Source organism: Dromiciops gliroides, chromosome 1 (genome assembly GCF_019393635.1).
Source record: "Dromiciops gliroides isolate mDroGli1 chromosome 1, mDroGli1.pri, whole genome shotgun sequence".
In the NCBI taxonomy this organism is placed as follows: domain Eukaryota; kingdom Metazoa; phylum Chordata; class Mammalia; order Microbiotheria; family Microbiotheriidae; genus Dromiciops; species Dromiciops gliroides.
In genome coordinates, this window is record NC_057861.1 from 387,961,219 (window position 1) to 387,989,172 (window position 27,954).

The window sequence follows — 27,954 nt, forward strand, 5'->3', positions numbered from 1 at the left end:
AAAACTGGCCAAAATTAAACTGGCTCCCAGAAATCAATTTCCAGGTTGTGCCAACCAAGTCTCTAACTATTTCATGGGGAGAAAAAAAGAATAGAAATTTGAAAGTAATGGAAGTAAAGGTACCAGAACTTGGGGAGCTTTAAGGGACTGATGCCTAATGAGCAGCAAGACATGCAAATTGGTATGTTATTTTTCTTTATTATTTTTTTTTTTTGGTGAGGCAATTGGGGTTAAGTGACTTGCCTAGGGTCACACAGCTAGTAAGTGTTAAGTGTCTGAGGCCGGATTTGAACTCAGGTACTCCTGAATCCAGGGCCTGTGCTCTATCCACTGTGCCATCTAGCTGCTCCATATGTTATTTTTCAATGAAGGGTTCCATTAGTTTTTAATAACAGGAGTGCAAGAAGGCAACCCAGGGCTGAATATGGCCCACCTTGGCAAACATCTAGTCAGCTTGGCTGTATAGTGCTTTTCACTGCAGCAAAGACAAGATTACTGGGGCTATAAGGAATCTTAGAGGTCATTTAGTCCAACTCTCAGATGCAGTGGAAAGAGGATTTGAACTGCTGTCAGAGGACCTGGATTTGAATGCTGTCTCTGCCACTTACTATCTGAGGGATCTTGGGTAAGTCAGGAAAACCCGAGTCTCAGTTTCCTCATCTGTAAAATAAGGGTATATAGGAATGGATTGGCCTTGAGTTCCCTTCCAGCTCTAAACACATATCCTATGATCTGAATGTCTCTAGACCTCACTTTCCTCACCTAAAAAATGAATGAACCGGACCAGATGACTGATTCTTAAAATCACTTACAGCTCTAAATCTAAGATCACACGATACCGTTCGGTAGATGAGGAAACTGAGGCATCGAGGAGGGAAGTCAAACAAAGGGGACATGCATACTCTCCCTAGGGATGGAAGGAGAAAGGAAAAAACCCTTACCGGGTCCCACCAACCCGAAATCCTCCTCTGGGGTGGGAGTGGTCGAGGGGGATTTCTGGTGGGGCTTCAGGGTGTCATCTCTTATTGAAGGGGTGTCGCCTATCACGGCAGGGCAGAGTCACTGTCCACCGAGTGTGGGTTCGTTCCTAACGTGCTCCTGGGGGGGCGATGACAGTCAAGGTGATGTGTTCGTGAGTGGGTGGGTACCTGTGGAGGCCTTGCCACGCTGAAAAGCACCGGGCGAGCATGAGGAGGGCGGAGGAGGCGGTGGTGGCCTGGGTGGCCCCGGGGATCTCGGTAGTTTCGGCCGCTTCCTCCAGCTGCTGCTGCTGCTGCTGCTACTGCTGCTGCCGCTACCGCTGCTACCGCTGCTCAGGGACAGGGGGACGTGGGTGGACACACACTCTGCAACGCCGTGCAGCTGGAACCCGTAGCGGTTACCGCGACTCCACCCGCGTGTGACAGCCCCACGCCGGCGCCCACTTCCGCCCGCGGCCCCGAGCGCGCCCGCGCCCCGTGCCCGCGCCTGGAGGAGGGGCTCGGGAGTGCGGGCCGCGGCGGCAGCAGAAGCGGCGGCGGCGGCGGCAGCAGCAGCAGCAGGAGGGAGGGGGCGGGCGCCGGGGAGGGCGTGGGGGTAGGCGAGCGAGCCGCGAAGTTTGTGCAGGCGGGGCTGACTGGGGGGCGGGGAACGGCGTCGGGCCGGGTGGAGCAGCGGGAGACGCGCTCCTGTCGTCGCTGCCCGCAGGTCTTCTTGCAGTCCGCGGTCCTGAAGCTGCATCCTTGTGGCTCATCCTTCTCGCAGGGTAAGAAGGCTTCTACTAGAGGACGTTCCCCTCCCAGGACCACCACCACCCACCACCTCCCCACTCTGGAGCAAGCCTCCGAGGTCTTGCATGAGTGAGATCTGCTGCAAACTCAGCCCCCCACCCCATCCCCTCCAGGTCAGGGAGCAGGGGGAGATGCCGTGGGGTGCAGGAAGAGAAAGAAAGTGTCGTTGTTGTTGTTGTTTGGGGGGGGGGCGGTGCAGTGCAGAAAGGTGAGAGTATAAAACGAAGCATCCTTCCTCTTTCTCTTCTATCTCCCCCTCCCTTCTCTACCTTCATCCCCTCCTCCTCCCTTTTCTTTCCCAATCTCCTCCTCCCTTTTCCTCTTGTTCCTTTTCCCCCCAACCCCCCAAAAAAGAAGAGGGGGAGGATGAGAGGTGCTAGGGAGAAAGGGTGCTGGGAATGTGGATGGCGCTATCAGCACCTGCAGCCCTAGGGCCTGAACACTGGGTTCATCCTCCCCCCACCCCCGACCCACTTTATTTTCTGAGAACATCAAATAAATAAATGAAGAGGGGGGGGGGAGAAAGCAGAGGAAACCAACAGCAGGTACCACACCCTGGCTTTGAATTAGGGAGACCAGAGAGCTAAATGAAGGAGTGTTTAGAGAAATTAGAAGCCATAAATATATAGACTGGCCTTGAGCCATCGTTTAAATGTTTTTCAGTGTTTTGCAAAAATGAAGGGTCTATGAATGAATGTTGGGAATTTTAAGCCCTACTGGACAAAGTTATACATATGGTATACTATATTAAGAAATGTTTACAGCATGCACTGATAAATTTGTATAATTAATTACAGGTGTAAAATTGAAAAGATGTAGTTTTATTTTTACTATTATATATAGCACATATATTCATGCATACATTATTTTCATTTTCATTACTGTTCCCTACAAGTTCCTTAGACAATAACTATTAGAACATAAAAGATTCCTCCTCCACCCCCATGATGATGCATTTAAGTATTGTGTGATTTTTATTCAGTTTACTCTTTGAGACTGGTTAAGAAAGTTGAATCACCTTAAAGTTGTAACTCGTGAATATAGAGAAATGACCTGTTTTGAAAGTAGAATATTATTTATTAGAAGTTAGAGTTGAGGTTACTGTGTTTTAATTCTCAGTAAGGACAAAGTGATTGAGGCAGTGATTGATAAAGAACATGTTGAAAAATTATATATACAGGTCTTTATTGAATCTGTCAGTCTCAGCTTAAATTCAGCATGTGCTCTTAGAGAAAATTTCTAGATAGATAAAACTCTGTTGCCTAATCTAATACAATTTTACTGTCATAAATGTGTCATAAATTATCCATAATAAGCCTTTGAGTTCACTTGACTAAAAAAAAAAGAATCCATGTTGATTTTTAAGGTGTGATTTTTAAATTTAATTTGTAGAGCCTCTGACATGTACCAATTGTTTGACCCTGGGCAAATCACTTAAACTGCCAATACTCATGGAAATCCTCCATGACATCAAGTTTCAGAGTAGTTGCCTTTCAGCATTGGTAGAGAGAATTTCCTCACCAGAAGTTCTCTAATTTAATTAAATCATAGGTCTGGCCCAAAATAATTTAATTTGTAAGTTTCATATTTCATTCTTAGTAAACTATCCTAGTAAACTTAATATTTCTCTTTCTCTTAGGTAGGGGGACCATTCTCTAAGCTTGCAAAATGTCATCCATCAAGCATCTGGTCTATGCAGTTATCCATTTCTTGCGGGAACAAAGCCAGATAGATACTTACACTTCAGATGAACAAGAAAGCTTGGAAGGTAATGTTAATGGCCAACTAGGTATCTGCTTTTTATGTTAGCTTTTATGAAGCAGCTAGGTGACCCAGTGTATAGAGTACTGCACCTGGAGTCAAGAAGAACTGAGTTCAAATCCATTCTCAGATGCTAAGAAGCTATATGACCCTGCTTAAATCATCAGTTTCCCCATCTGAAAATGGGGATAATAACAGTGCCTACCTCATAGGGTTGTTGTGAAGATCAAATAACAAAAAACATAGATAAAGCATTTTGCAAACTGTAAAACTTTATATAAATGTAAGTTATTACTATGATCATAAACCTCCTCTAGAGTCGTTATTGCCTCAATGTGGCATGGAGGTGACCCTGGGTTCTCAGAGCCCAGTCCAGAGGAATGCAAGCTCTGTAAAATCTTACCAGACTGGAAAGACTTCAGGTAGAGAGACCCCAAGTTGGCTTAAGGGTAAAAAAATTTTTGGAGGGATGTCAGGCAACTTTTGAAAGACATCAACTAAGTCAAAGGAGTTTGTTCTGTACATCAATTAAGAGATACTAATGAAACCACAGATCATTGAAGTATGGTTTTAAACAACCCACAAATATATTTTTAAGCATCTACTATGGCTGTAGGCACTGTTCTAGCTGCTAGGGAAGTGAAGACAAAGATTAATTTTTTCCTGCCCTCAAGGGACTTATGTTTTGTTTAGAGACACAACATATATACATGTAAATATATTTAAAAAATGGAAAGTCACTAGCAGCTAGGAAGGACAGAAAAATTCTCATGACATGAGCTTTAAAGCAAACTAGGGATTGTATGAGTTAAAGATGAGGAGAGACTATATTCCAAGCATGGGGGTGTGGGTGGATGCCACCTATGCAAAGGTGTCATATGAGTTATAGCAGGAAGCCTGTTGCTCTGAACTGGATAGTGTATAAATGGAGTAATGTATAATAAGACTGGAAATGTGGACTGGAGCCAGGTCATGAAAGGCTTTAAATGCCAAAGAGAGGAATTTATTTAATCCTTGAAATAATAGGGACCCTCTGGAATACACTGAGCAGGGGAGTGACATGAAGAGACCTGGGCTTTAGGAATATCACTGTGGCAACTATTTGTTAGATGGTTTGGAGGTGGGAGAACTTTTGAGGCAACAAGACCAACCAGGAGGCTATTGCAATCCAGGCAAGAGTTGATAAAAGCCTGAACTCTGGTGGTAGCCATATGAGTAGAGAGAAAGGGATGTATACAAAAGATGTAGATATAAAATCCAAAAGATTTGGTAACTAATTGGATGTATGGGCCGAGGGAAAGTGAGATGTGGAGGATGATTCTATGTTTGCAGACATGTGTAACTAGAAGGATAGTAGAGCCCTGAACAAAATAAAGCTAAAAAGAGAAGTGATTAAAAGAGTGGTCAGGGGACAGCTAGGTGGCACAGTGGATAGAGCACCGGCCCTGGATTCAGGAGGACCTGAGTTCAAATCCGGCCTCAGACACTTAACAATTACTAGCTGTGTGACCCTAGGCAACTCACTTAACCCCAATTGCCTCACCAAAAAAAAAAAAAAGAAAGAAAGAAAGAAAGTGGTCAGCTTTTCTGGCAGTGAAGATGTCCCCATGCCAACATGCCTCTCGAGAAAGATCTTCTGCACCCCTTTCCCGAGGAGGAGAAGCAGAAACACAAGAAGAAGAGTCTGATACAGAGTCCGAACTCATATTTCATGGATGTAAAGTGCCCAGGCTGCTATAAAATCACCACTGTCATTAGCCATGCACAAATGGTGGTTCTCTGTGTCGCATGCTCCACTGTACTTTGTTAGCCTACAGGAGGAAAGGCAAGACTTACAGAAGGATACTCCATCAGAAGGAAGCAGCACTAATGACTGAATCAAGATGAATGAGGAAGTGTAATGAATAAAACAAATTTGGTAAAAAAAAAAAAGAGCGGTCAATGAATTCTTTTTTGACTGAGTAGAATTTGAGATGCCTGTGGAACATTCCACTTAAAATGTCCATTGGGTGGTTCATGATGTGGAATTCATCTTAGTAGAGACTAGATCTACAGATCTGGCCATCTGTACAAGTATGATAAATAAACTTATGGGAGTTGATGAAATCACCAAGAGTATAGAAAAAGAAGGGTAGCTAGGTGGTACAGTGGATCGAGCACTGGGCCTGAAGTTAGGAAGGCTCATGTTCATGAGTTCAAATCCAGCCTCAAACACTTACTAGCTGTGTGACCCTGGGCAAGTTGCTTAACCCCGTTTGCCTCAGTTCCTCATCTGTACAATGAATGAGTTGGAGAAAGAAATGGGAAATCACTCCATTATTTTTGCCAAGAAAACCCCAAATGAGGTAATGAAGCATCAGATGTGACTGAAATGACTGAACAACAACAATAACAAATATAAAGAGAAGAGAAGAGGGTCCAGGGCATGACCTTGCTTGCTGTGGCACTGCTAGGAGAGAGGATATGATTACTGATCTGGCAAAAGAGACTGAGAAGGAGCTGTCAGGAGAAAAACCCACAGAAAAGAGATGGTCAGTGTGGTACCATTTGCTTCAGAGAGATCAAGAAGAATAAAGATCAAAGAAAAAGACATCTGATTTGGCAGTTAATAGATCACTGGTAACTTTGGAGAGAGCTATTCCTTATGTTTAAAGCAAAATCAAAATATTTTGTTGATCTTTCAGAAAGAGGTACTCTGATGAAAGAAGACATCCTGGCCACTCTAACAGTTTCTCTAAGGCTTTTTTTTTTAATTAATAAGAAATAGCATCCTGTTTACAACTGATTATATTGACAAAAAGATTTCTTGGAAAAGTAGGTGGATAAAGAAAATAATACCATTGAAAAGCCTAATCGTTGCACCACTTGTGGAAGGTCTGAGCTTGTGATATATATTTGGGAGCTGCTTATCTTGAAGAGAGAGGTTTCCTCACCAAAATATCAAAGGTTTTTTTTGTCCTGTATAAGCCTTTTTAGTGTTTAGGTGATCTGCAGTCACAGAGAATGTCACTGTCACATGCTTTCTTGAGTTTATGTTCCTTCATAATAAAATGCAAGTTAAAAATAGTCATAGCAGCAGTAGAATTCAGCAGATGGGTTTGTGGTGGTTCACTGAGCCTACCTTCCTTGTGGCTTGAAAGATTTAATTACTGCAGTGAGGCAGTGCATTGGGTAAAATGTAATGAATGGTGGTCCAGTTATCATTTCCTTTCCGAAGATATGTTTCCTCCAAAGGGACAGCTCTCACACTGGCTTCTGAGAGAGCCTCCCTTGTGGATAGGCTTTTAGGAGGAAGGAATGAAAACTAGGCCTTTGTTTAAAATTTACTTGCCTCTGGTGATAGGGGAATTCCTTTTCAGGGCTGTCATGAAGAGCAGTTAACATATGGTCAGAGGATTGGAGAACATTGCCATCAGTCCTGTTCTGGAATGAAATGGCTGTTGATTCTTAACGGTCTCTGCAGTAGAAGGTGAAGGTGATAGAGGAGAGCATATGAGTTTAGGTTACCATGTCACGAGTAGATAAGTGAAATCATTCTAACAGAGGGATTTGTTTTCTAACAGAAAGAGAATATAAACTGCCAAAAATATAATCAAGCCCTTCGTTTCACCAAGATTTTCAATCCTATTTTTAGTGTCATATGCAGCCAAAATATGTTGCCTTAGGCTTCCTTACATGGCATTCAGAAATGTTGCCAGACTATTTGTGTGACTGCCCCCCACTTTTTTTTTTCAGCTCTTTGAGTTTAATTTAGTTGAACATGAAAATAAAAGTGGAAGTTTAAACCGTGGAATAGGCCAAATCTTATCCTTAATTCACGTGACCTTGAGTCTGTCATTTAACCTTTTTGTGTATGTTTCTCTATATGTAAAGGGGAAATAATATCTGCTCTACCTGTCTCATAGAGTAGTTGCAATAATCAATTCAGATAATGTGTATGAATGTGTTTTGAAAAGTAGATGCTTCTATATAAACAATGTGGATTTTAGGTTCAGACCTGGGATTGTATCTGTGTAGGGCACTCCTTGTGTGGAAATTCCTTCCCACTGACACATAGTGGCAACTCATCTCTGACTTGGTCTTAGAGAGTTGCGTGGGACACTAAGAGGTAGAATGGGTTGCCCAGGATTTCAGAGGCAGGCCTTGAACCTGGGTCTTCCCGTTTTAAAGGCTGGCCTTCCATCCACTAGACTACCCTTTCTCTCTTTGGAAACATTCATTTTTTTTTAATGGATATTTATTTTATTTTCATAAAGATCACTTTCTCTCTCTCCCCTCCCTCTCTCCCAAGCCCCATTGAGAAAGCAAGGAAGAGAAAAACCTTGCTACAAACATGTATCATAAAACAAAACAAATTTTGACATTGGCCATGTCTAAAAAATGTCTCAATCTCTACTCTGAGTCTGTTAAGTCTATCAGGAGATTTAAGTAGCATGTTACATTGTGAGTCTTCTGGAATTGTGGTTGGTTATTGTGTCTATCAGAGCTCCCATCTTTCTTTCTTTCTTTTTTTTTAGAGTTCCCATCTTTCAAAGGTGTTTGTCTTTACCATATTGACATGGTATCCGTTATCCTCCTGGTTCTGTCCATTTCACTCTGTGTCAGTTCATGCAAGTTTTCTCAGAAACTATCCCTTTCATCTTTTCTTATAAAGTGGTATTATTATCATCGAGTAAGAAGTAGTCACCTCTCTTTTGGGCTACAAGTAGGTCTGTTTTCTCTTTCCAAGTACCAAACAGATATAGTTTTTTGTTACTTTTGGATTCAGTAACATTCAAGGCAATGTGTTTCATTAGTATTTTGCAATATAATTCAATAGATGTTAAGCATCCAATACAGGAAAAAAGCACCATGCTTGACGCTGGGTGAATTTGTACAAATCGATCAAGATAAGTCTCCTGTTTCCATGAAGCTAATCTAGTAGTAGGGATAAGACATGCACACAAATAACTATAATAAAAGATAAGTACATAAGAAGGATGGGAACAAAGTATTATGTGATGTCACAGTGGGGAAAACAGTTATTGCCAACTGGGAAGACTTCATGGAATAAGTGGCATTTGAATTGAATTCTAAAGTTTGGATAGAAATTCAACTGGTCAAAGGGTAAGAAAAGGTTATGTTGTGATTTATTCAATAATTTTTCCAGGAAGACGTTGAATATTTCCCCATTTTAAAGATGAAGAACATGAGGCACAAATAAATTGACAAAAAATCACATATTGCATTATTTGCCATAGAATAATGGCTCATGTATATAGAGCATGTAAGGTTTTTTTGTTTTTGTTTTCGTTTTTTGTGGGGCAAGGAGGGCTAAGTGACTTGCCCAGGGTCACACAGCTAGTAAGTGTTAAGTGTCTGAGACTGGATTTGAACTCAGGTACTCCTGAATCCAGGGCCAGTGCTTTATCCACTGCACCACCTAGCTGCCCCTGAGCACATAAGGTTTTCCAGAGCACTTTCTTAACAATACCTGTGTGGCATGGATAGGCAAATATTATCCCCATTGTAAAGATGAAGAAACAGAAGCTTAATTTCTTTGTCCCTAGTTACATAATGAATAAGGCGTAGAGATGGAAATCGAACCCAGGTTTTTCTGACCTCTAGTCCAGTGTTCTCATTAGTAGTATATAATGCCTGAGTTACAAGGATTTGCAACTTGACCCACTAAACAGTGTACATAATATTAAAAGCTAGTTTTTAAATTATTATCATTATAGATTGCTTTCCCATTGAAATAATTCACTTTTAATATATTTAATATTTTTATTTCTCAGACATTTGATACCCTTTCCCCTCTAAAAATAATTTCCTCTATATCTGTTAGATTCAATAGGAAACTCTTCTAGCATCTCTGAATGTGTACTAATCTAGAAACATAGAGATTGCTTATTTAAGGAGAACTGGGGCCCTATTTTTAAAAACAAAAACAAAATAACACCCTACTTTTAGGTGTGTTCATATGCATATAGCATATTACAGATCTGGCCTCTGGTGTTACAGACAACAACTCAGAGCAGTGTTAAATTTACTCCACAAAGCAGGTCTTGAAAATTCCTGTGAAAGCAGAGTTTTGAAGGTAAACCAAATGCTATTACTTTATGGAGATTCAGGAGTCTGGTGTAGGGTGGTAGCAGGTTTTTTTTGTTTGTTTGTTTGTTTGTTTTTTTAAAGGGATGGATTTGGGGGCAGCTATGTGGTGCAGTGGATAAAGCACCGGCCCTCGATTCAGGAGGACCTGAGTTCAAATCTGGCCTCAGATACTTGACACTTACTAGGAGTGTGACCCTGGGCAAGTCACTTAAAACTCATTGCCCTGCACCCCCCCCCCCAAAAGGGATGGATTTTACAAAGATTTGAAGGAATTATTGAAGGGGTCTCTATACTCAATAACAGAGAAATAGCATAGTATAGTAGAAAGAACCCTGACCTTAGCATCAGAAGATATAAATTTTTAAAAATAAAGTTTTTTGTTTTTGTTTTTGTTTTTTGCAGAGCAATGAGGGTTAAGTGAGTTCCCCAGGGTCACACAGCTAGTAAGTGTCAAGTGTCTGAGATTGAACTCATGTCCTCCTGAATCCAGGGCCGGTGCTCTATCCACTATGCTACCTAGCTATCCCCCCAAAACAAAGTTTTGTGGTTTTTTGGTTTGTTTTGTTTTTTAGGCAATGGGGGTTAAGTGACTTGCCCATGGTCACACAGCTAGTAAGTGTCAAGTGTCTGAGGCCAGATTTGAACTCAGGTACTCCTGAATCCAGGGCCGGTGCTTTAACCACTGTGCCATCTAGCTGCCCCCCAAAACAAAGTTTTAAAAAATATTTATTGTTTATTTTTGCCATTCTTAAATTCTCTCCCTACTTCTCCCCACCCACCCACTGAGAATGCAAGCAATATAATATCAATTATGCATATGAAATCACACAAATCGTATTTCCATATTAGAAACATATTAGGTCCCCCGCCCCCCCCCAGAGCAAAAAAAATAAGAAAAGTAAGAAAATTATACTTCAATTTGCACTCAGAATTCATCAGTTCTCTCTCTGGAGGTGAATAGCATTTTTCATTATGAGTCTTTTGGAATTTCTTGGACCATTAAATTAATCAGAATAGCTGTTTTTCACAAATGTTACTGTGTACAGTGATCTCCTGGTTCTGCTCACTTTACTTTGTATCAGTTCATACAGGTCTTACTATGTTTTCCTGAAACCCTTCTCATCATTATTTCTTGTAGCACAAATAATACTACATAAAAATCATATGTTATAACTTGTTCAGCCATTCCCCAATTGATGGGTATCCCCTCAATTTCCAATTCTTTGCCACCACAAAAAGAGGTGCTATAAATATTTTTGTATATATCTGTCTTTTCCTTTTCCTTTGATCTATTTGGAGTTCAGACTTAGTAGTGGTATCATTGGACCAAAGGGTATGCACAATTTTATAGCTCTTTGGACATAGTTCCAAATTGTTCTCCAAAATAGTTGAACTGGTTTTTAATTCTACCAACAGTTCATTAGTGTACCTATTTTCCTGCATCCCCTCTATCATTTGTCATTTCTGATAGGTGTGAGGTAGTACCTCAGAGTGGCTTTAATTTGCATTTCTTTAATCAATAATGATTTAGAACATTTTTAATATGACTATAGATAGCTTTGATTTCTTCTGAAAATTGTCTGTTCATACCCTCTGACCATTTGTCGATTGGTGAATGACTTTTATTTTTATAAATTTGACTCAGTTCCCTATATAGTTGAGAAATGAGATCTTTATCAGAGAAACTTTCTGGAAATTTTTTTTTTTTTGGTATTATTTCATTGTCTATGGTACCCTTTTTAGCAAAATTTAGTTTCCCTGATTATCTCTTTTAATTAGGTCTATTTTTGCTTTTGCTTTGTCTGAGACCATGATTGTTACCCCTGCCTTTTTTATTTCAGCTGAAGCATATTAGATTCTGCTTCAGCTCCTTATTTTAACTCTGGTGGTTCTGTTTCAAGTAGGTCTCTTGTAAATAATATATTGTTGGATTCTAGTCTCTAATTCATTCTACTGTCTGCTTCCGTTTTATGGATGAGCTCAGACCATTCATATTTATAATTATGATTACTGTGTATTTCACTCCATTCTATTTTTTTCTGCTTATCCTTCTGTTTTTTGTTTTTATTGGGTTTTTTTTATTGTTTTGTTTTGTTTTTGCAGGGTAATGAGGCTTGCCCATGGTCACACAGCTAGTAAGTGTCAAGTGTCTGAGGCCAGATTTGAACTCAGGTCCTCCTGAATCCAGGGCCGGTGCTCTATCCACTATGCTACCTAGCTGTCCCTATCCTTCTGTTTTTATTCCATCCTTCCTCAAAAGTCTGTTTTACTTCTGACCAGTGCCTTCCTTAATTTGTCTTCCCTTTTTATCATTCCCCCCTTTCTCTTATCCCCTTCCTATCCTATTTCCCTTTTGGGTAAGTTACATTTCTATACACAACTGAGTGTGTGGTATGTGTGTGTGTGTGTGTGTGTGTGTGTGTGTGTGTGTGTGTGTGTGTGTGTGTGTGTGTATTCTTCCCACTTTGAGCAATTCTAGTGAGAATGATGTTCCAACATTGCTTGCCACTCCCCCTACCACCATTTCACTCTTTGCTATAAAACTTCCTTGCATACCTCTTTTTTGTGAGCTAATTTCCCTCATTCTACCTCTCTCTTCTCCCAATGCATTCCTCTGTCTTACCCCTTCATTTTGTTTTTTATTTTCCTTCTGTCTATGGTAAACTCTTTCTAATTGCCCTAATAATGATAAAGTTCTTAGGAGTTGCATATATCATCTTTCCGTATAGAAATGTAAACAGTTTAACTTTATTGTTGCTTAAGATTTCTGTTTCATATTTACCTTTTTATGCTTCTTCTGAGTCGTGTGTTTTAATGTCAAACTTTTAATGTCTTGTCATCACAAATACTTGAAAAAGCCCTCTATTTCATTAAATATCCATTTCCCCCCAAAGAATTATGCTTAGTTTATCTGAGTAGGTTATTCTTAGTTGTAGTCCTACCTCCTGTGCCTTCTAGAATACTATATTTCAAGCCCTCCACTCTAATGTGGAGCTAAATCTTGTATGATTCTGATTGTGGTTCCATGATACTTGAATGGTTTCTTTCTGGCTGATTGAAGCATTTTCTCCTTGACCTGAGAGCTCTGGAATTTGACTATAATATTCCTGGGAGTTATCATTTTGGGATCATTTTCAGGAGGTGAACAGTAGAGTCTTTCAATTTCCATTTTATCCTCTTGTTCTAAGATACTGGCACAGTTTTTCCCTTATAATTTCTTGAAATGTGATGTTTAGGCTCCTTTTTTGATTGTGGCTTTTGGGTAGTCCAATAATTTTTAGATTATTTTAGATTATCCCTTTTTTTTGTGGGGCAATGAGAGTTAAGTGACTTGCCCAGGGTCACACGGTTAGTAAGTGGCAAATATCTGAGGCTGTATTTGAACTCAGGTCACCCTGAGTTTATATTTTTCATAATTTTCTTGCATTATTCTAATTTCTTTTCCCAACTTTTCTTCTACCACCCTTTCTTTAACTCTTCCAGTAATTTGTATTGGGCTTGTGTCCAATTTACATTTTTCCTTTGAGGTTTTGCTTGTAACTATTTTCACATTGTTGTCTTCATGTGAGTTTGTGTCTTGGTCTTTCCTGCCATTATAGTATCTTTTTATGGTCAAGTTCTTTTTTTGCTATTTACTCATTTTCCAACTTTTTTCGACTTTGAACTTAATGTTAAAGTTGGGCTGTGCTCACTTAGGAGTGGGGAAACACTGTTCCAAGCTTTAGGATTTTTTGTGCTGCTCCTTTTCAGAGCTAGCTCTGGGGATCTACAAGTTTTAAGTGTTTTTAAGAAGGTGTGATGCAGGGAGAAGTATGGTTACTGCTTTCCTGGTCTGCACTCTTGTCTTTACCCAAGAAGGGTCCCTTGTACCCACAAATGCTACTTCCTTTCAGCTTTGGAATTGTGACCAGGGCACCTGCTTTCTCATGTGACTGACCACAAGTGCTCCTCTTCTCTCTGGAACTGTGATCCAGATCTGAGTATAGATAATAGAGTTGCCAGTCAGCACCAGCTGCACACAGTGCCAGCAAAGGGTCTCCTGTAATCTCTCTCTGATTAGTTGTCTGATCCCCTTACCATCTCTGAGCAGAGAACTCCAAAAGATGCTCCTGCTGCTGTCATAGCCACCTCCACATTCCAAACTGGTGTTGACACCACATGTCTGTGCACCATATTCCCCCTGCCCCCAGCAATGTCACTGATCTCTCCTGCCAACCTCTTATTCTGGAAAAATGTTTCACCCTGACCTTTTGTTGGTCCTGCCACTCCAAAATTTGATGTGAGGTGTTATTTTAAAGTTGTTTGGAAAGGAATGTTGGGAGAGTTCAGCTAGGTTGTTCCTTTACTCCACCATCTGGAAGAACTAAATTTTAATCCCAGTTTTGCAGCTTATTAACTAAGCAGCTCTTGGATAATCACCTCATGTTTTTGTATGTTAGTTCACCCACCTGTAAAATGGGGGATAATAAAATAGTGTATATCTCACAGGATTATGAGGAAATCACTTTGTAAATTTAAATTGTTCTATAAATTTGAAGTTGAAAGAGAAAGAAGTTTCAAAATTAACTCAGTCATTAAACATTTACTAAGCACTGCTACATGCCAGGCACTGTGCTAAGTCCTGGAGAGACAAAGAAAAGCAAAAGACAATCCCTGCTGTCAAGGAACTTAAGGAGAAAGATGACATACAAACAAATAACCAAGTGCAAAGAAACCAAAAATTCCAGGATAAATTGGAGATAGTTTCAGAGTGAAGGCACTGGGAAAGGCTTCATGTAAAAAGTGGGATTTTAGGGGCAGCTAGGTGGCGCAGTGGATAGAGCACTGGCCCTGGAGTCAGGAGTACCTGAGTTCAAATCTGGCCTCAGACACTTAACAGTTACTAGCCGTGTGACCCTGGGCAAGTCACTTAACCCCCATTGCCCCTCCAAAGAAAAAAAAAGTAGGATTTTAGCTGAGATTTTTTCTTCTTGGGTGGGGAAATGAATGTTAAGTGACTTGCCCAGAGTCACACAGCTAGTAAGTGTCAAGTCTCTGAGGCCGGATTTGAACTCAGGTCCTCCTGAATCCAGGGCCAGTACTTTATCCACTGCGCCACTTAGCTGCCCCCTTTAGCTGAGACTTGAAGGAAGCTGGGGATGCCAGGAGGAGGAAAGGTAAAGGGAGAGCATTCCAGGCACAAGTATGGCAAGTAAAAGCATGGGGAATAGGGAAATAGAATGGTCAAGTGATCTAGGGGTCTATACCTAGGGAATATATTTTTAATGATATAGATGAAACACAAATGATATGCTTATCAAATTTGTTGGTCATCTAAATTTGGAAAGTATAAGAAAGGGAGGAAAGGGGAAAAGAATTAACATTTACATATCACTGACTGTGCCAGGTATTACACTGAGTGCTTTACAAATATTATCTCATTTGATCCTCACAGCAACTCTGGGAGGCAAGTACTATTACTACACCCATTTTATAGTTGAGGAAAGTGAGGCAGACATAGATTAAGTGACTTGCTTAGGGTCACATAGCTAGTAAGTGTCTGAGGCCAGATTTTTTGTTTTTTGGGTTTTTTTTGGTGAGGCAATTGGGGTTAAGTGACTTGCCCAGGGTCACACAGCTAGTAAGTGTCAAGTGTCTGAGGCCAGATTTGAACTCAGGTCCTCCTGAATTCAGGGCCAGTGCTCTATCCACTGTGCCACCTAAGCCGCCTCTGAGGCCAGATTTTTTTTTTTTTTTTGGTGGGGCAATGGGGGTTAAGTGACTTGCCCAGGGTCACACAGCTAGCAAGTGTCAAGTGTCTAAGGCCAGATTTGAACTCAGGTCCTCCTGAATCCAAGGCCGGTGCTTTATCCACTGTGCCATCTAGCTGCCCCCAGAGGCCAGATTTTTAACTCAGGTCTTCTTGACTCTAGGCCCAGTGAACCATCTACTATGCCACCCAGTTGCCTCTGCTAAAATATTGGATGAGAGATTCAAGAACCAAGAAAAACTTGATGGTTTAATGAATGAGGTCAGATCTAATATGAGCTTTAATAAAGACAAATAGTCTTATATTTAGGTTCAAAAACGTCAGTTTTACAAGTACAGAATGGGGGAAGTTTGGATGGATTGAAATTCGTCTGTAAGAGATCTGCTTATGTTAGTGGACAGAAAGTGTAATATAACAGATGAATGAGGCAGCCAACAGGGCTAATAGGACCTTAGGCGGCATTAAGAAAGGCAGTGTCAAGGCTAGAGAGGTGATAGTTACCTTGAAATCTGCCATGGTCAAATACTATTTGGAATATTGTGTTCTATTATAGGTACCTTTTTTTTAAAGCAATGATAATGATAAACTGGAGATCCTCTAGAGGAGGGAGCTACAGGATGGTGAAGATCATGCCATTTGAGTATTGACTGGAGAAACCAAGGTTGTATATCCTGGAGAAAAGAAGACTTAAGAAGGAGAATATAAGTGTTAGCCCTCTACATATTGAATAGCTATTTATGAGAAAGGGATTAGATTTATTCCAGTTGGCAGAATGCAGAACTATGAATAATGAAAGTTACAAATGGATAGGTTTGATATCTGTGGGAAAAAACCCCAAACTTCCAAACAGAACTACAGGAAAGTGGAATGGACTGTCTCAGGTGGTGGTGAGTTCCCCTTCACTCTGTCTTCCTCACACAAGACTCTTTATCTCCCAACTCTGGGCATTTTCATTGGTGAACTCTTCCTCCATGCCTAGAACTCTGTCCCTCCTCACCTAGAACTCTGTCCGTCCTCATCACTACCTCTTGGTTTCTCTGACTTCCTTCAAGTATTAGCTAAAATTCTTCTCTTGCAAGAAACTTTTCCTTATCTACCTTAATACTAGTGCCTTCCTTCCGTTGGCTATCTCCATTTTATCCCGTCTTTATCTTGCTTGTACAAAGTTGTTTGGGTGTTGAGTCCCCTGTTAGATTCCTTGAGAGCAGGAACTGTTTATTTTTTTTAACTGTCTTTACATGCCTAGCACTTAGCACAGCGCCTGTTGTATAGAAGGCATTTAATAAATGCTTGTGGTCTTGAAGACTGGATGACCTCTTTCCTACTATGATGTATTTTTTCTTTTATCTCTCTTTATCTTCAAAGTCCTTTTTGAGCGCCTCTATGGCCTGAGACCAATTCATATTTTTCTTGGAAGCTTTGGATGTAAGAGCCCTGACATTGCCATCCTCTTCTGAGGGTGCAACCTCGATCTTTCTTGTCAATAAAGAAACTTTCTATGGTCCTCACTTTTTTATTTCTGCTCATCTTGACAGTCTTTTACTTGACTTTTAACTCTTTAAAGTGGGGCCCTGCTTCCAGGATGCACTGTCCCAAGCTTCAGGGGGTCAGCTAATCACTCAACAAGCATTCATTAAGTACTGTGTGCCAGGCACTATGTTTAGTTCTGGGGATACAAAGAAAAAGCTGAAATGATCCCTGCCCTTAAGGAGTTTACATTCTGATAGGGGAGACAACAGGCACATGGGTGTTTACAAAAGTAGACACAGGGTTACCTTAAAGGAGACAGCGCTAGCAGCTGGGGAAACCAAGAAAAGCCTCCTGGAGGAGGTGACAATTAATGTGAGTCTAGAAAGAAGCCAGGGAGGGGGCAGCTAGGTGGAACAGTGGATAAAGCACAGGCCCTGGATTCAAGAGGACCTGAGTTCAAATCCGGCCTAAGACACTTGACACTTATTAGCTGTGTGACCCTAGGCAAGTCACTTAACCCTCATTGCTCCACAAAAAAAAAAAAAGAAAGGAGGAGGAGGGAGGGGAAGAGGGAGAATAACCCTCATTGCCCCACCAAAAAAAAAAAAAAAAAGGAGGAGGAGAAGAAGTAGCAGCCAGGGATCCCAACAAATGGAAGGGAGGAGGGAGAGAATTCCAGGCCAAACAAAGGGTACAGGGATAGGAGAGGGAAAGCCCTATGTGAGAACCAGCAAGCTCACCAAGATGGTTCAGTTGTCTATGGCACTGAAGGGAGTAATGAATAAGAAAATGGAAAAGATAGGAAGGAGGAAAAACCACATTTTGAAGATTTTTTTGGGAGGGGGCAGGGCAATGAGGGTTAAGTGACTTGCCCAGGGTCACACAGTTAGTAAGTGTCAAGTGTCTGAGGCTGGATTTGAACTCAGGTCATCTTGAATCCAGGGTCAGTGCTTTATCCACTGTGCCACCTAGCTGCCCCTGAAGATCTTTTGGTACTAAATAAATATAGGGAAATTTATTTGGCAGTAGAGGTAATGACCACTGGAATTTATTGAGTAACATAGTCAGACCTGTGCTTTAGGACATCACTTTGGCAGCTGTGTGGAAGATAGATTGGAGTGGAGAGAGATGAGGCTGGGAGAACAATTGGGAGGCTGTTATACTAGTCCAAGTGAGAGGGTAATGAGAACCTGAACTAGTGGCTATGTGAATACAGAAAAGGAAAAGGGATGGATGAGTGTGGGAAGTGCTGTGGTGATAGAAATAAGATTTGGCAATTGATTGTATATGCAGGGTGAGTGAGAAGTTGAGGATGATACCTAGGTTCTGAATCTGGGTGACTAGAAGGACAATGGTGCTCTTGACAGTTATTGGGAAGTTTAGAATTTGGGGTAGACATGATCATTTCTATTTTGGACATATTGAGTTTGAGACGGCTCTGGTTAATCCATTTAGACATGTTTGATAGACTGTTCATGATGTGGGATTGGAGCTAGGAGAGACTAGACTTGGATATGTAGATCTATGAGTCATCTGTGTTGAAGAGGTAATTGACCCCGTGGGAGCTGATGAGATCACATAGGCAAAGATCCAGCAAGAAATGGAGTGGTAAGATGGGTAAGAAGAGAACTGGGATTGGGTGTGAAAACCTAGAGACTAGAGAGTATCCAGAAAGAGGAAGTGGTTAACAGCATCATATGCTACAGAGAGGTCAGCTGAAGGTCAGACTTTCTCATTTCACAATTCTAATAAGTATCAGAGACAGGATTTAAACACAGGTCTTTGCTGATTCCTTTTGCTGAAAAAGTTTCATGGAAGAGCCAACATTTGAGTTGGGTTTTAATAGAATATTATAGAATCAAATTCAGCTGATGAGAGAGAGACAGAGAGAAGACAACCCAGGTACAGAGAGTGACTCAGAAAAAGGCACAGGTGCCGTGCAAACTGTAACATGATATATACATGCTAGTCATTCTTCCTATTATAGGTGATTTACCCAAGGCCATACTGCTAGTATGTGCATGGGGTATGTAAGGGGTGTATGGGGTGTTCAGAAGGACTAGCACTTCTGGTGTGATGGATGCTGAGCCCTTTTCAGGGTTATTTATCCACCTTTTGTGTCTACCTGATTCACCCAGATCTCACCTGTGTCTCCAAGAAGCTGGAGCATGTGCCGTGGTTGTCTTGGCAGATGGGCTAAACCAGGTTGAGGTTAGCTGACAGGCCTCGCACCTCTTGGTGAGTTGAGAGAGTGTCTACCCCAAGCATATGAAGACTTCTCCTGGTGGAATGAGCAGATGAGAATGATTTGTTGCAGTGGCCGTGAAGGGGGCTGAAGCAGGTGCTGTGAGTGCTTAGAGCTTGGTCAGACATCTATGGAAGAAGCCAAGGGCATCACCACATCCTGGGCCATCGCCAATTGTCTTGACTTTTGTCTTGCCAGTGGACTTTGATGACTCAGGAAGAAAGAATGGGGCTGAGGACTTTGTGCAACTCTGCCTTACTTTAATCCAGTTCATGCACAGTTGAGACGTCATCCATGGTGCCATCCTTCTCTATGAAAATGAAGGACACACAACAACAGCAGCTAGTGGAGACCAGGTCTTTTGACTCTTAGTTCTACTTTCTTTCAACTACTTCATGCTCTCCCTCTTCCTGCTATAATTAAGCACGATGTTCCATTCATAAATCCACAGATAATGGTGCGAGTGTAAGAAAACACTATTTAAGTAGAATAGGATTTTAGGCAGTCATACAATTTCAGAACTTGAAAGCTGGAAGGAACGTAGGAAATCATCGAACAGAACCTCCTTATTTTATAGATAAAGCAGCCGAGAACCAAAAAAATGAAGCAACTTGTTCAAGGTCACAAAGCTAATAATGGCAGGGCTGGCCTTAGCACACGGGGTTTATGCCCCCTCCCTATGCCAGGGCTTTTCCCACCATCCCTACTATCTCTAGTTTTTGTAACAAAGTCCAAATTCATTAGAATTGAAAATAAAAGACAAAACATAAGATCATGATCTAGAGGAAAAGAAATCAGAAGCCATCCAGACCAACCCCCTTATTTTACTAGTGGGGAGACTGAAGCTTAGGGAAGATGTGACTTGTACAAGGTCATACAGGTACTAAGTATCAGAGTCAGCATTTGAACCAAGGTTCTCAGACTCCAAAATAAGTGCTACTTTCTATTTTTATTGCCTTCTTATCAGTTTCAGAATTTCTTTTACCTTGTGTGTTTTTTTATTTTAGATTAAGATTATTTTGTACCTTCTGTTAAGACAGTTATAATATTAGTCATTAAAGTTAAATTTGAAATATTGACAGTGACAAATGATTGTTCAATTAAATGACATACTTTAAATTGTCTAGTAGTAAGGACTTAGTTAATAATATAATGTGATGTCATGGTCAAGTGTTGCCTGGTATTGTCTTCTGTATTACATTGTAAAGTGATTAATATAAATGCACATTTCTTTCCTGAAACAGCTGGTCTATAAACAGAATTGTCTATATACAGCTGAAGCATTTATTTTGCCTTATGGTCTTGGCTCAGAAATGATGAACAATCATAAAATATGATCCCACTAAGAGAAAAAAAATTAGGGCTTCCTCATCATTGTTTTTTTTCCTTGACTGCTTTATTTTTTTTTCTAGTTGCAATTCAGTGCTTAGAGACAGTTTTCAAGATCAGCCCAGAAGACACTCACCTTGCTGTATCTCAGCCACTGACAGAAATGTTCACAAACTCCTTCTGTAAGGTAAGCTTGATAGGATTTTCTCTTCCTTTGCGAGTGATTCAAGTGTGACTAGAATTGATGCTGTGTGTATGGCTTAATTGATGAGTCAGATGTTTGAGTAACAAAGTACTCCCTGAGAGCAAGTTAGGCAAGTCCTATGGGTACCATCTAGTGCCCTACAGTGGTAGTTAACTGAGTCTTACACATTTGGGGAGGATTTCTTTCTTTCTCTCTTTCTCTTTTTCTCTTTCTTTCGTCTTTCCTTCCTTTCTTTCCTTCTTTTTCTCTTTCCCTTCCTTCCTTTCTCTTCCTTCCTTTTTTCTTTCTCTTTCTTCCTTCCTTTCTCTTCCTTTGTTTCTTTCCCTTCCTTCCTTCCTTTCTTCTCCCTCTCTTATCTACCATACCTCCATCTCTCCCTTCCCTCTGCTTCTCCCTTCCTCTTTCCTCTCCCTTTCCCCCTCCCTTCCTCCTTTTTCCTTTCCCTCTCTTCCTTTCCTATAGATTCAGAGGGAAACCATACTAGGGCTTCTAAGGAACCCAGAGCACTTGAATATTATTTATATTCCTAATTTATAAAACAGCTGGCCTTTTCTAAAACATAAGGCACAACTACATGAAAAAATGCAGTTTAGTTAAAATTGCTATCAGTTCATTGAAGTCACAGCTATTTGAAGTATTAGAGTATAAGTAAAATGAGATGTTCACACAATTCCTAGTACAGGTTTCATCTCCTCTTATTGTTGATAAGAACTAACAGACAATCAGAATGAATAGGCATAATTTACAAGGAACCCAGGTTTCCTCACTCATAGTCCAAAGAAATCTTCACACAGATCCTATTCCAAAGCTTTTTTTCACTTCTAGACTTTTTTGGAAACAGACTATAAAATGATGAAAATTTCCAGTGTTGGCCTGCTCGCTATTCCAGTTCATCCTTCAGCTCATTATACCTGGACTTCTGTAACCTAGGGACTGTTTACTTATTGCTTAAGTATTGGCTCTTTCCTGGTATAGGTCTCCAAAGTGAGAGTAGAAAGGTATCCAATTTGCAATATGAATCCAATATGGGACAGGTATTTCCTAAACACAAAAGAAATGCTAAGTAAAGAATATTCATAAGCATGCGTTTGACTTTTGTCAAACTTAAAATAGGGTTCAGTAACTTATAGCTAGTGTTGCAATCTTTGTGGAAAGCTTATACTAAGAATTCACCAGAACACAGTGGGTATGGTAGGTATGGTGATGAGGTACTTTATCACTTCTGTACTGGCCTAACTTCCTGGCACCCTCTTGCCGATGGCCTTCTTCTCTGATAATCAAGAACTTTTTTCTACATTATCTCTGATGGACCTATAGACTTCTCAGACTCACAAGGTTGTCTCTGAGCCTGGAAAGATCTACCTTGGAATGGATGTTCAGTTACATAGTCACTGTGGGAAACAATACAAAGCAGAAAAAAGCAGCCAGGATCCTAAGTGCAAGTTTATTAATTTGAGTCCATATTCCATTTGTAACTGGTCACCATACAGCTGGAACTGAGGACTGGCCTGCCCCCCACCTGGAAGCCTCAGGGTTAATGATCCCAGCTATAGAGTCGAAAGAAGAAAGTGAGCAGGAAGTTTTAATTGATACAGCACCTTTAAGGTCAGGAGGTAGGGGAGGATCAGTCATTCAGTAAACATTTATTGTTTACTAAGTGCTAGGCACTGTGCCAAGCTATTAGGGGTATACAGAAAGGCAAAACCCTCCAAATGAACAATAAATCCTAGTCTCAGGGGCAGCTAGGTGTCGCAGTGGATAAAGCACCAGTCCTGGACTCAGAAGGACCTGAGTTCAAATCCATCCTCAGACACTTGACACTTAACTAGCTGTGTGACCCTGAGCAAGTCACTTAACCCTCATTGCCCTGCAAAAAAACCAAAACAACCAAAAAAACCCCACCTAGTCTCTGCTCTCAAGAAGCTAACGTGGTGACAACATACAAATCATTATATACATACAAGATATATGCAGTGTAAATGAAAAGGCAGTCTCACAGGGAAGGGACTAGAAGTATGAGAGGACCAAGAAAGGCCTCTAGGAGAAGGTGATGTTTTTTTGGTTTTTTGTTGTTGGTGGTGGTTTTTGGTGAGGCAATTGGGGTTAAGTGACTTGCCTAGGGTCACACAACTAGAAAGTGTTAAGTGTCTGAGGCCGGGTTTGAACTCAGGTCCTCCTGACTCCAGGGCCAGTGCTCTATCCACTGTGCTACCTAGTTGCCCCTAGAAGGTGATATTTGAACTGAGCCTTGAAGGAAGCTAGAGGAACCGAGAGGTAGAGGTGAGGAGGGAGAGAACTCCAAGCGTGGGGCACTACTATAGAGTCAGGAGATGGAATGTAGTGTGTGAAGCCAGTGTAGCTGGATGATGTAGTGCATAGAGTCAGTCAGTCAATAAACATTTATTAAGTGCCTACTGTGTGCTTGGCACTGTGCTAAGTGCTGGCCATGCAAAGAAAGGTAAAAGACAGACCCTGATCCTGTGGAGCTCATATTCTAATGGGTGAAACAACATGAAAATAACTATGTACAAACAAGATAATATACAAGACAAATGGGAAATCATCAATAGAAGGAAGGCACAAGAATTAAGATGGAGGGGAGCAGCTGAGTGGTGCAGTGGATAAAGCACCAGCCCTGGATTCAGGAGGACCTGAGTTCAAATCTGGCCTCAGACACTTGACACTAGCTGTGTGACTCTGGGCTGGTCACTTAACCCTCATTGCCCCACAAAAAAGCAAAAATGAACAAGAAAAGAAAGAAGAATTAAGATGGATTAGGAAAGGTTTCCTGTAGAAGATGGGATTTCAGTTGGGACCTGGAGGAAGCTGGGGAATCCGGGAGTCAGTGATAATGAAGGAGAGTATTCCACGGAGGGACGGACAGTGAAAATGCTCAGAGTCAAAAGATGGAGCATCGAAGAGGACAGTGTTACTGGACCACAGAGTTAATGGTGGGGAATAAGGTATAAGAGGACTGAAAGGTGTGGTGGGCAGCAGATTATGAAGGACTTTGATCCTGGACATGATAGGGAGCCATTGGAGTTTACTGAGTCAGATGTACTCAGTGGTCAATCTTACTCTTTTTTTTTCTTTGTGGGGCAATGAGGGTTAAGTGACTTGCCCAGGGTCACACAGCTAGTAAGTGTCAAGTGTCTGAGGCTGGATTTGATCTCAGGTCCTCCTGAATCCAGGGCCGGTGCTTTATCCACTGCACCACCTAGTTGCCCCTTGGTCAATTTTACTCTTTAGGAAGATCATTTTGACAGCTGAGTGGAGCATGGACTAGAATGGAGAGAAACTTGGGGCAGGTAGTCCCACCAGTAGGCTATTGCAACAGTTAAGGCATGAAGTAATGAGGGCCTATACCAGAATGGTGGCAGTATCAGAGGAGAGAAGATGTAATTTGAGAGATGTTATGAAGGTAAAATTGACAGGTCTTGGCTCGCCAATCTGTAAGGGCCACATTTTAATTGGGCAGCTTGTTGTAATATTTGGGTTCAGAAAATAATGAGAGACATCTAGGTCCAAAGTTTCCTCCCTTCTAAACTGCCTTTTTTAGTTATTTCTCCCAGACTAATAAGAAAGGAGATTAACAGCCTCTTTTCTACAAACAAACCAGGTTTTATTAAAGGGAACAAAATTTACAACACAGGTGAAGTTATAAAGCCAGGGACAATGAGGAAGGGAATGGGGGAAGAGAAAACAAATAAGCTCCCTGGCTCTAGCAAAGACTGACTCAAACCCCAAACTTGCTTGCTGCTCAGCTAGATCAAAGAGCTGGCCTCGTTTCCACTCACTACCACCTGGGTCCATAGTTTTTCTTTCTTTTTTTGTTTTGTTTTGTTTTGCGGAGCAATGGAGGTTAAGTGACTTGCCCAGGGTCACACAGCTAGTAAATGTCATGTGTCTGAGGCTGGATTTGAACTCAGGTCCTTCTGAATTCAGGGCCGGTGCTTTATCCACTGCGCCACCTAGCTGCCCCCGTCCGTAGTTTTTCAATGAGAGTCAGCTGTGCAGTCCCTCTCTGGTTCACTCCCATACTCTCTCACACAGCTGCTCTCTCCCCACTTTTTGCCTCACCCATAGGAAGGGGAGGTTCTTAGTCATGCTCAGTGGGACCTAGATTGTAAGCCTGGGAGACTGGAAAGGTGATGCCCTTGCCAGTAAGTGGGAAGTTTGGAAGTAAGGAGGGTTTACGGAGAAACATAATGAGTTCAGTTTTGGACACATTGAGTTTATGATGTCTATAATTCATTCAGTTTGAGATGTCCAATAGGCAGCTGGAAATTAAATCCTGAGATTAGCAGAGAGGTTAGGGCTGGATAGCAGATTTGAGAATCATCAGCATAGAGATAGTAATTGAATCCATGAGAACTCATGAGATCACCAAGTGAAATAGTATAGCGGGAGAAGACAAGAGGGCCCAGGACAGAGCCTTGCAGGATACCAACAGTTAGTTGGGGCTGTCCTGGATATAGATCCAGCAAAGGAGACTGAGAAGGACTGGGCAGATAGGTAGGATGAGAACCAGAAAAGAGCAATATTTGAATTTTAGGGAAATCACTTTGACAAATGAATGGCAGAGTGGTGAAGAGACTTGAGGCAGAGAGATCAATAAAAGTCCACTAGTTCAGGTGAGAGGTGACAAAGGCCTGTACAAGGATGTATGGGTAGCTTTGTGAGTTTAGAGAGGGAGATGCATAGGTGGGATGTTGCGAGGGTAGAAATGATAAGATTTGACAGCAGATTGGCAGCTAGGTGGCACAGTGGTTAGAGTGCTGGTCCGGGAGTCAGGAAGACCTGAATTCAAATGTGACCTCAGATACTTACTAGCTGGGTGACCCTGGGCAAGTCATTTACCTCTATTTGCCTCAGTTCCTCATTTATAAAATGAGTTAAAGAAGGAAATGACAAACCACTCCAGTATGCTTGCCAAGAAATCCCCAAGTGAGGTCATAAAGAGTTGGATACAACTCAAAAATTAAACAGAGCTCATGAGGGAAACTAAGGCTGGACATAGATCTGTGAATGAACCGTATATACGTGATAGTTGAACCAAGGGACTACTTGGGGTTTGGTATGCTCTATCAAAATGCCAAATCCTTCCAGCATTGGGTTACCACATAAATAGAAGCAGCCACAGAATTCGTCATCTCTGATGTTCTGGGCCTGAGCTCACCCAACAGAAGACAGACTGTCTCTACTTTTTCCTTTTTCTTAGCTGTCATCACCACTGATGTGATGAACCTCACTGAAGAACAGAACTTTTCCTAAGCCCCTCAATGCCCAAATTGCCTTTGTTCCCCGAGCATTTTTTAATAGAGATGTCACTGTAATTGCATGTCATAGAACTGTCTAGTAAGAAATGTGGCTGTCTGCTAGCTATTTATTCACTTTATTCAACTCTTTATGGGATTTCTGAAATGAAAGTACAGCAAGTTATTTGTGTTTTCATAAATAATTCTTTATGAGATCAAAGAAAAGGGAAAAGGCCCTATTTGTACCAAAATATTTATAACAGCTCTTTTTTTGGAAGCAAAGAATTGGAAATTGAGGGGGTGCCCATCAATTGGGGTATGGTTGAATAAGTAGTGGTATAGATTGTGATGGAATACTCTTGTTCTATAAGAAATGATGAGGGGGATGGTTTCAGAAAAACCTGAAAAGTCTTACATGAACTGATGTAATGTACAGTGAGAAGAACCAAGAGAAGATTGTACACAGTAACAGTGACATTGTAGTAATCCACTATGAAAGATTTAGTTACTCTGATCAAGACAATAATCCAGGACAATTCCAAAGGACCCATGATGAAAAATACTATCCATGTCCAGAGAGAGAACAGACAAATTCTGAGTAGATTTTTCTCTTCATTTTTCTAGGTTTTTGGTCTGTGTTTTCTTTTGCAACATGGCTAATGTGGAAATATTTTTTGCATGACTTCACATGATAATTGATATTGTATTGCTTGCCTTCTCAAAGGGTGGGGGAGGGGCAGGAAGGAGAGAATTTGGAACTCAAAATTTAAAAAAAGAATGTTAAACATCTTTTAAATATTTAGTGAAATAAATAAAACTATGATAAAACCAAATAACTCTCTAGTATTTTTATTTTTTTAAATGTTGTTTCATTAAGTATGCTTGTTACCAGAGGTTGATTAAAAAGTCCCTGAGCATATGCCTGAAATTGAAGAATTTAGAAAACTCTAACAGAAGAAAGTACACTTGGTTATAAAGTAGGTCATCTTAGTTTTATGATTATTCTGATTCTGTTCTCCTTTTAACCTCAGTTTGTCTATTTATCAAGCAGTGGTTAGGCCTTTGGTTAGATGAAATTAAGTTAGTCCCCAAGTCATATGATGGTTAAATTTACCTCCAGCCTATGAGAGGAGGTTTTTTAGATGTTTCCAAAGCTGAAGTTACATCATTAAAATGGAACATTCTACCTTCTATAATCTAGAAAAAGTGATAATTTAATTTCTAAGATCAACTTATTAAAAATAAAATATTGCTAACATCTGACTTGTTTTTAAAAAATAACTTTTCAACTCCTACTCTGTCCATGTTTGCTAGAGATTTAGAATTAAAACAGCAAAACCCCTAAAAACCCTGAAATGTTCAGGGCAAAGATGCAATGCTGTACCAAATTTTTTTCATCTTGTATAGCTACAGGCAATTTTAACTGATTGCAGCTGTTAGAGTCTCCTATTAGGCTTTTAGCAGAATTATAATCTGCTTTTCCTTTATTCCTTCAGTTTACTTGATTGACTTAAAACAAGAACAAAAACCTTAATTATTTATCTAAAAATCCAATGGTGAGATTCAGATGCTTTATTAGTAATCCTTAACTTCTAATTTGACAAGCATTTATTAAATGGCTACTTGAGTGAGACACTGTGCTAGGGGTTAGGAATACAAAAACAAAAGAACAACAGTTCCTGCCCTCAAGGAGGCTATGTTAGTCAAATATGAAATAGGTAATATTTGTAGCATTTTAAAATTATATATACTGTAATTTTAATAATTGTGAGCCATATTTTATGGATTTCTTATAAATAAGCATTATGATTATTCATAAACCACATGTTATGGAGAATTGTAAATAGATTTATGTACTTGAAAAGGTGAACTCCAAGATAAAAAGAAACATGAAATCTTACATGTAAGCAGGTAGTGAAATACAGGCTCTTTCATGTGCCTTTCAAGATACTGGTTTGAATATTTGTGGTATTTACCAGGGGAGAGTGTTGAGTATCTCTTTGTTAGATTCGGGTCTATTAATAGAAACTCTGAATAAAATGATAGGTATTGATACCATGTGATGGTTTCTATAG

At 40.7% G+C, this 27,954-nt stretch overlaps 2 protein-coding genes and 1 pseudogene across 4 annotated transcripts in view; 2 read left to right on the forward strand and 1 right to left on the reverse strand.

The window, feature by feature from the left end:
* The window catches only part of NLN (neurolysin), a 138,158-nt gene extending 136,735 nt beyond the window's left edge, over nt 1-1,423 (reverse strand). Inside the window, exon 1 of one of the 3 annotated variants that reach the window (XM_043976921.1) lies at nt 1,149-1,423. Coding sequence is in view for 1 of the 3 variants with exons in the window: in XM_043976918.1 (XP_043832853.1) it covers nt 1,149-1,189 (41 nt within the window). In the remaining 2 variants the exon portion in view is untranslated. Of the gene's footprint in view, nt 1-941 lie in introns of all 3 variants that reach the window. The other 2 variants (XM_043976918.1, XM_043976919.1) reach the window with 2 other exon arrangements.
* Nucleotides 1,424-1,595: 172 nt separating this feature from the next.
* SGTB (small glutamine rich tetratricopeptide repeat co-chaperone beta) overlaps nt 1,596-27,954 on the forward strand; it is a 76,172-nt gene continuing 49,813 nt past the window's right edge. Inside the window, exons 1-3 of the mRNA XM_043979397.1 lie at nt 1,596-1,744; nt 3,409-3,537; nt 20,500-20,603. Of these exons, the coding sequence (XP_043835332.1) occupies nt 3,438-3,537; nt 20,500-20,603 (204 nt within the window). The 5' untranslated portion in view covers nt 1,596-1,744; nt 3,409-3,437. The remainder of the gene's footprint in view (nt 1,745-3,408; nt 3,538-20,499; nt 20,604-27,954) is intronic.
* LOC122737002 lies at nt 5,146-5,400 on the forward strand (annotated as a pseudogene).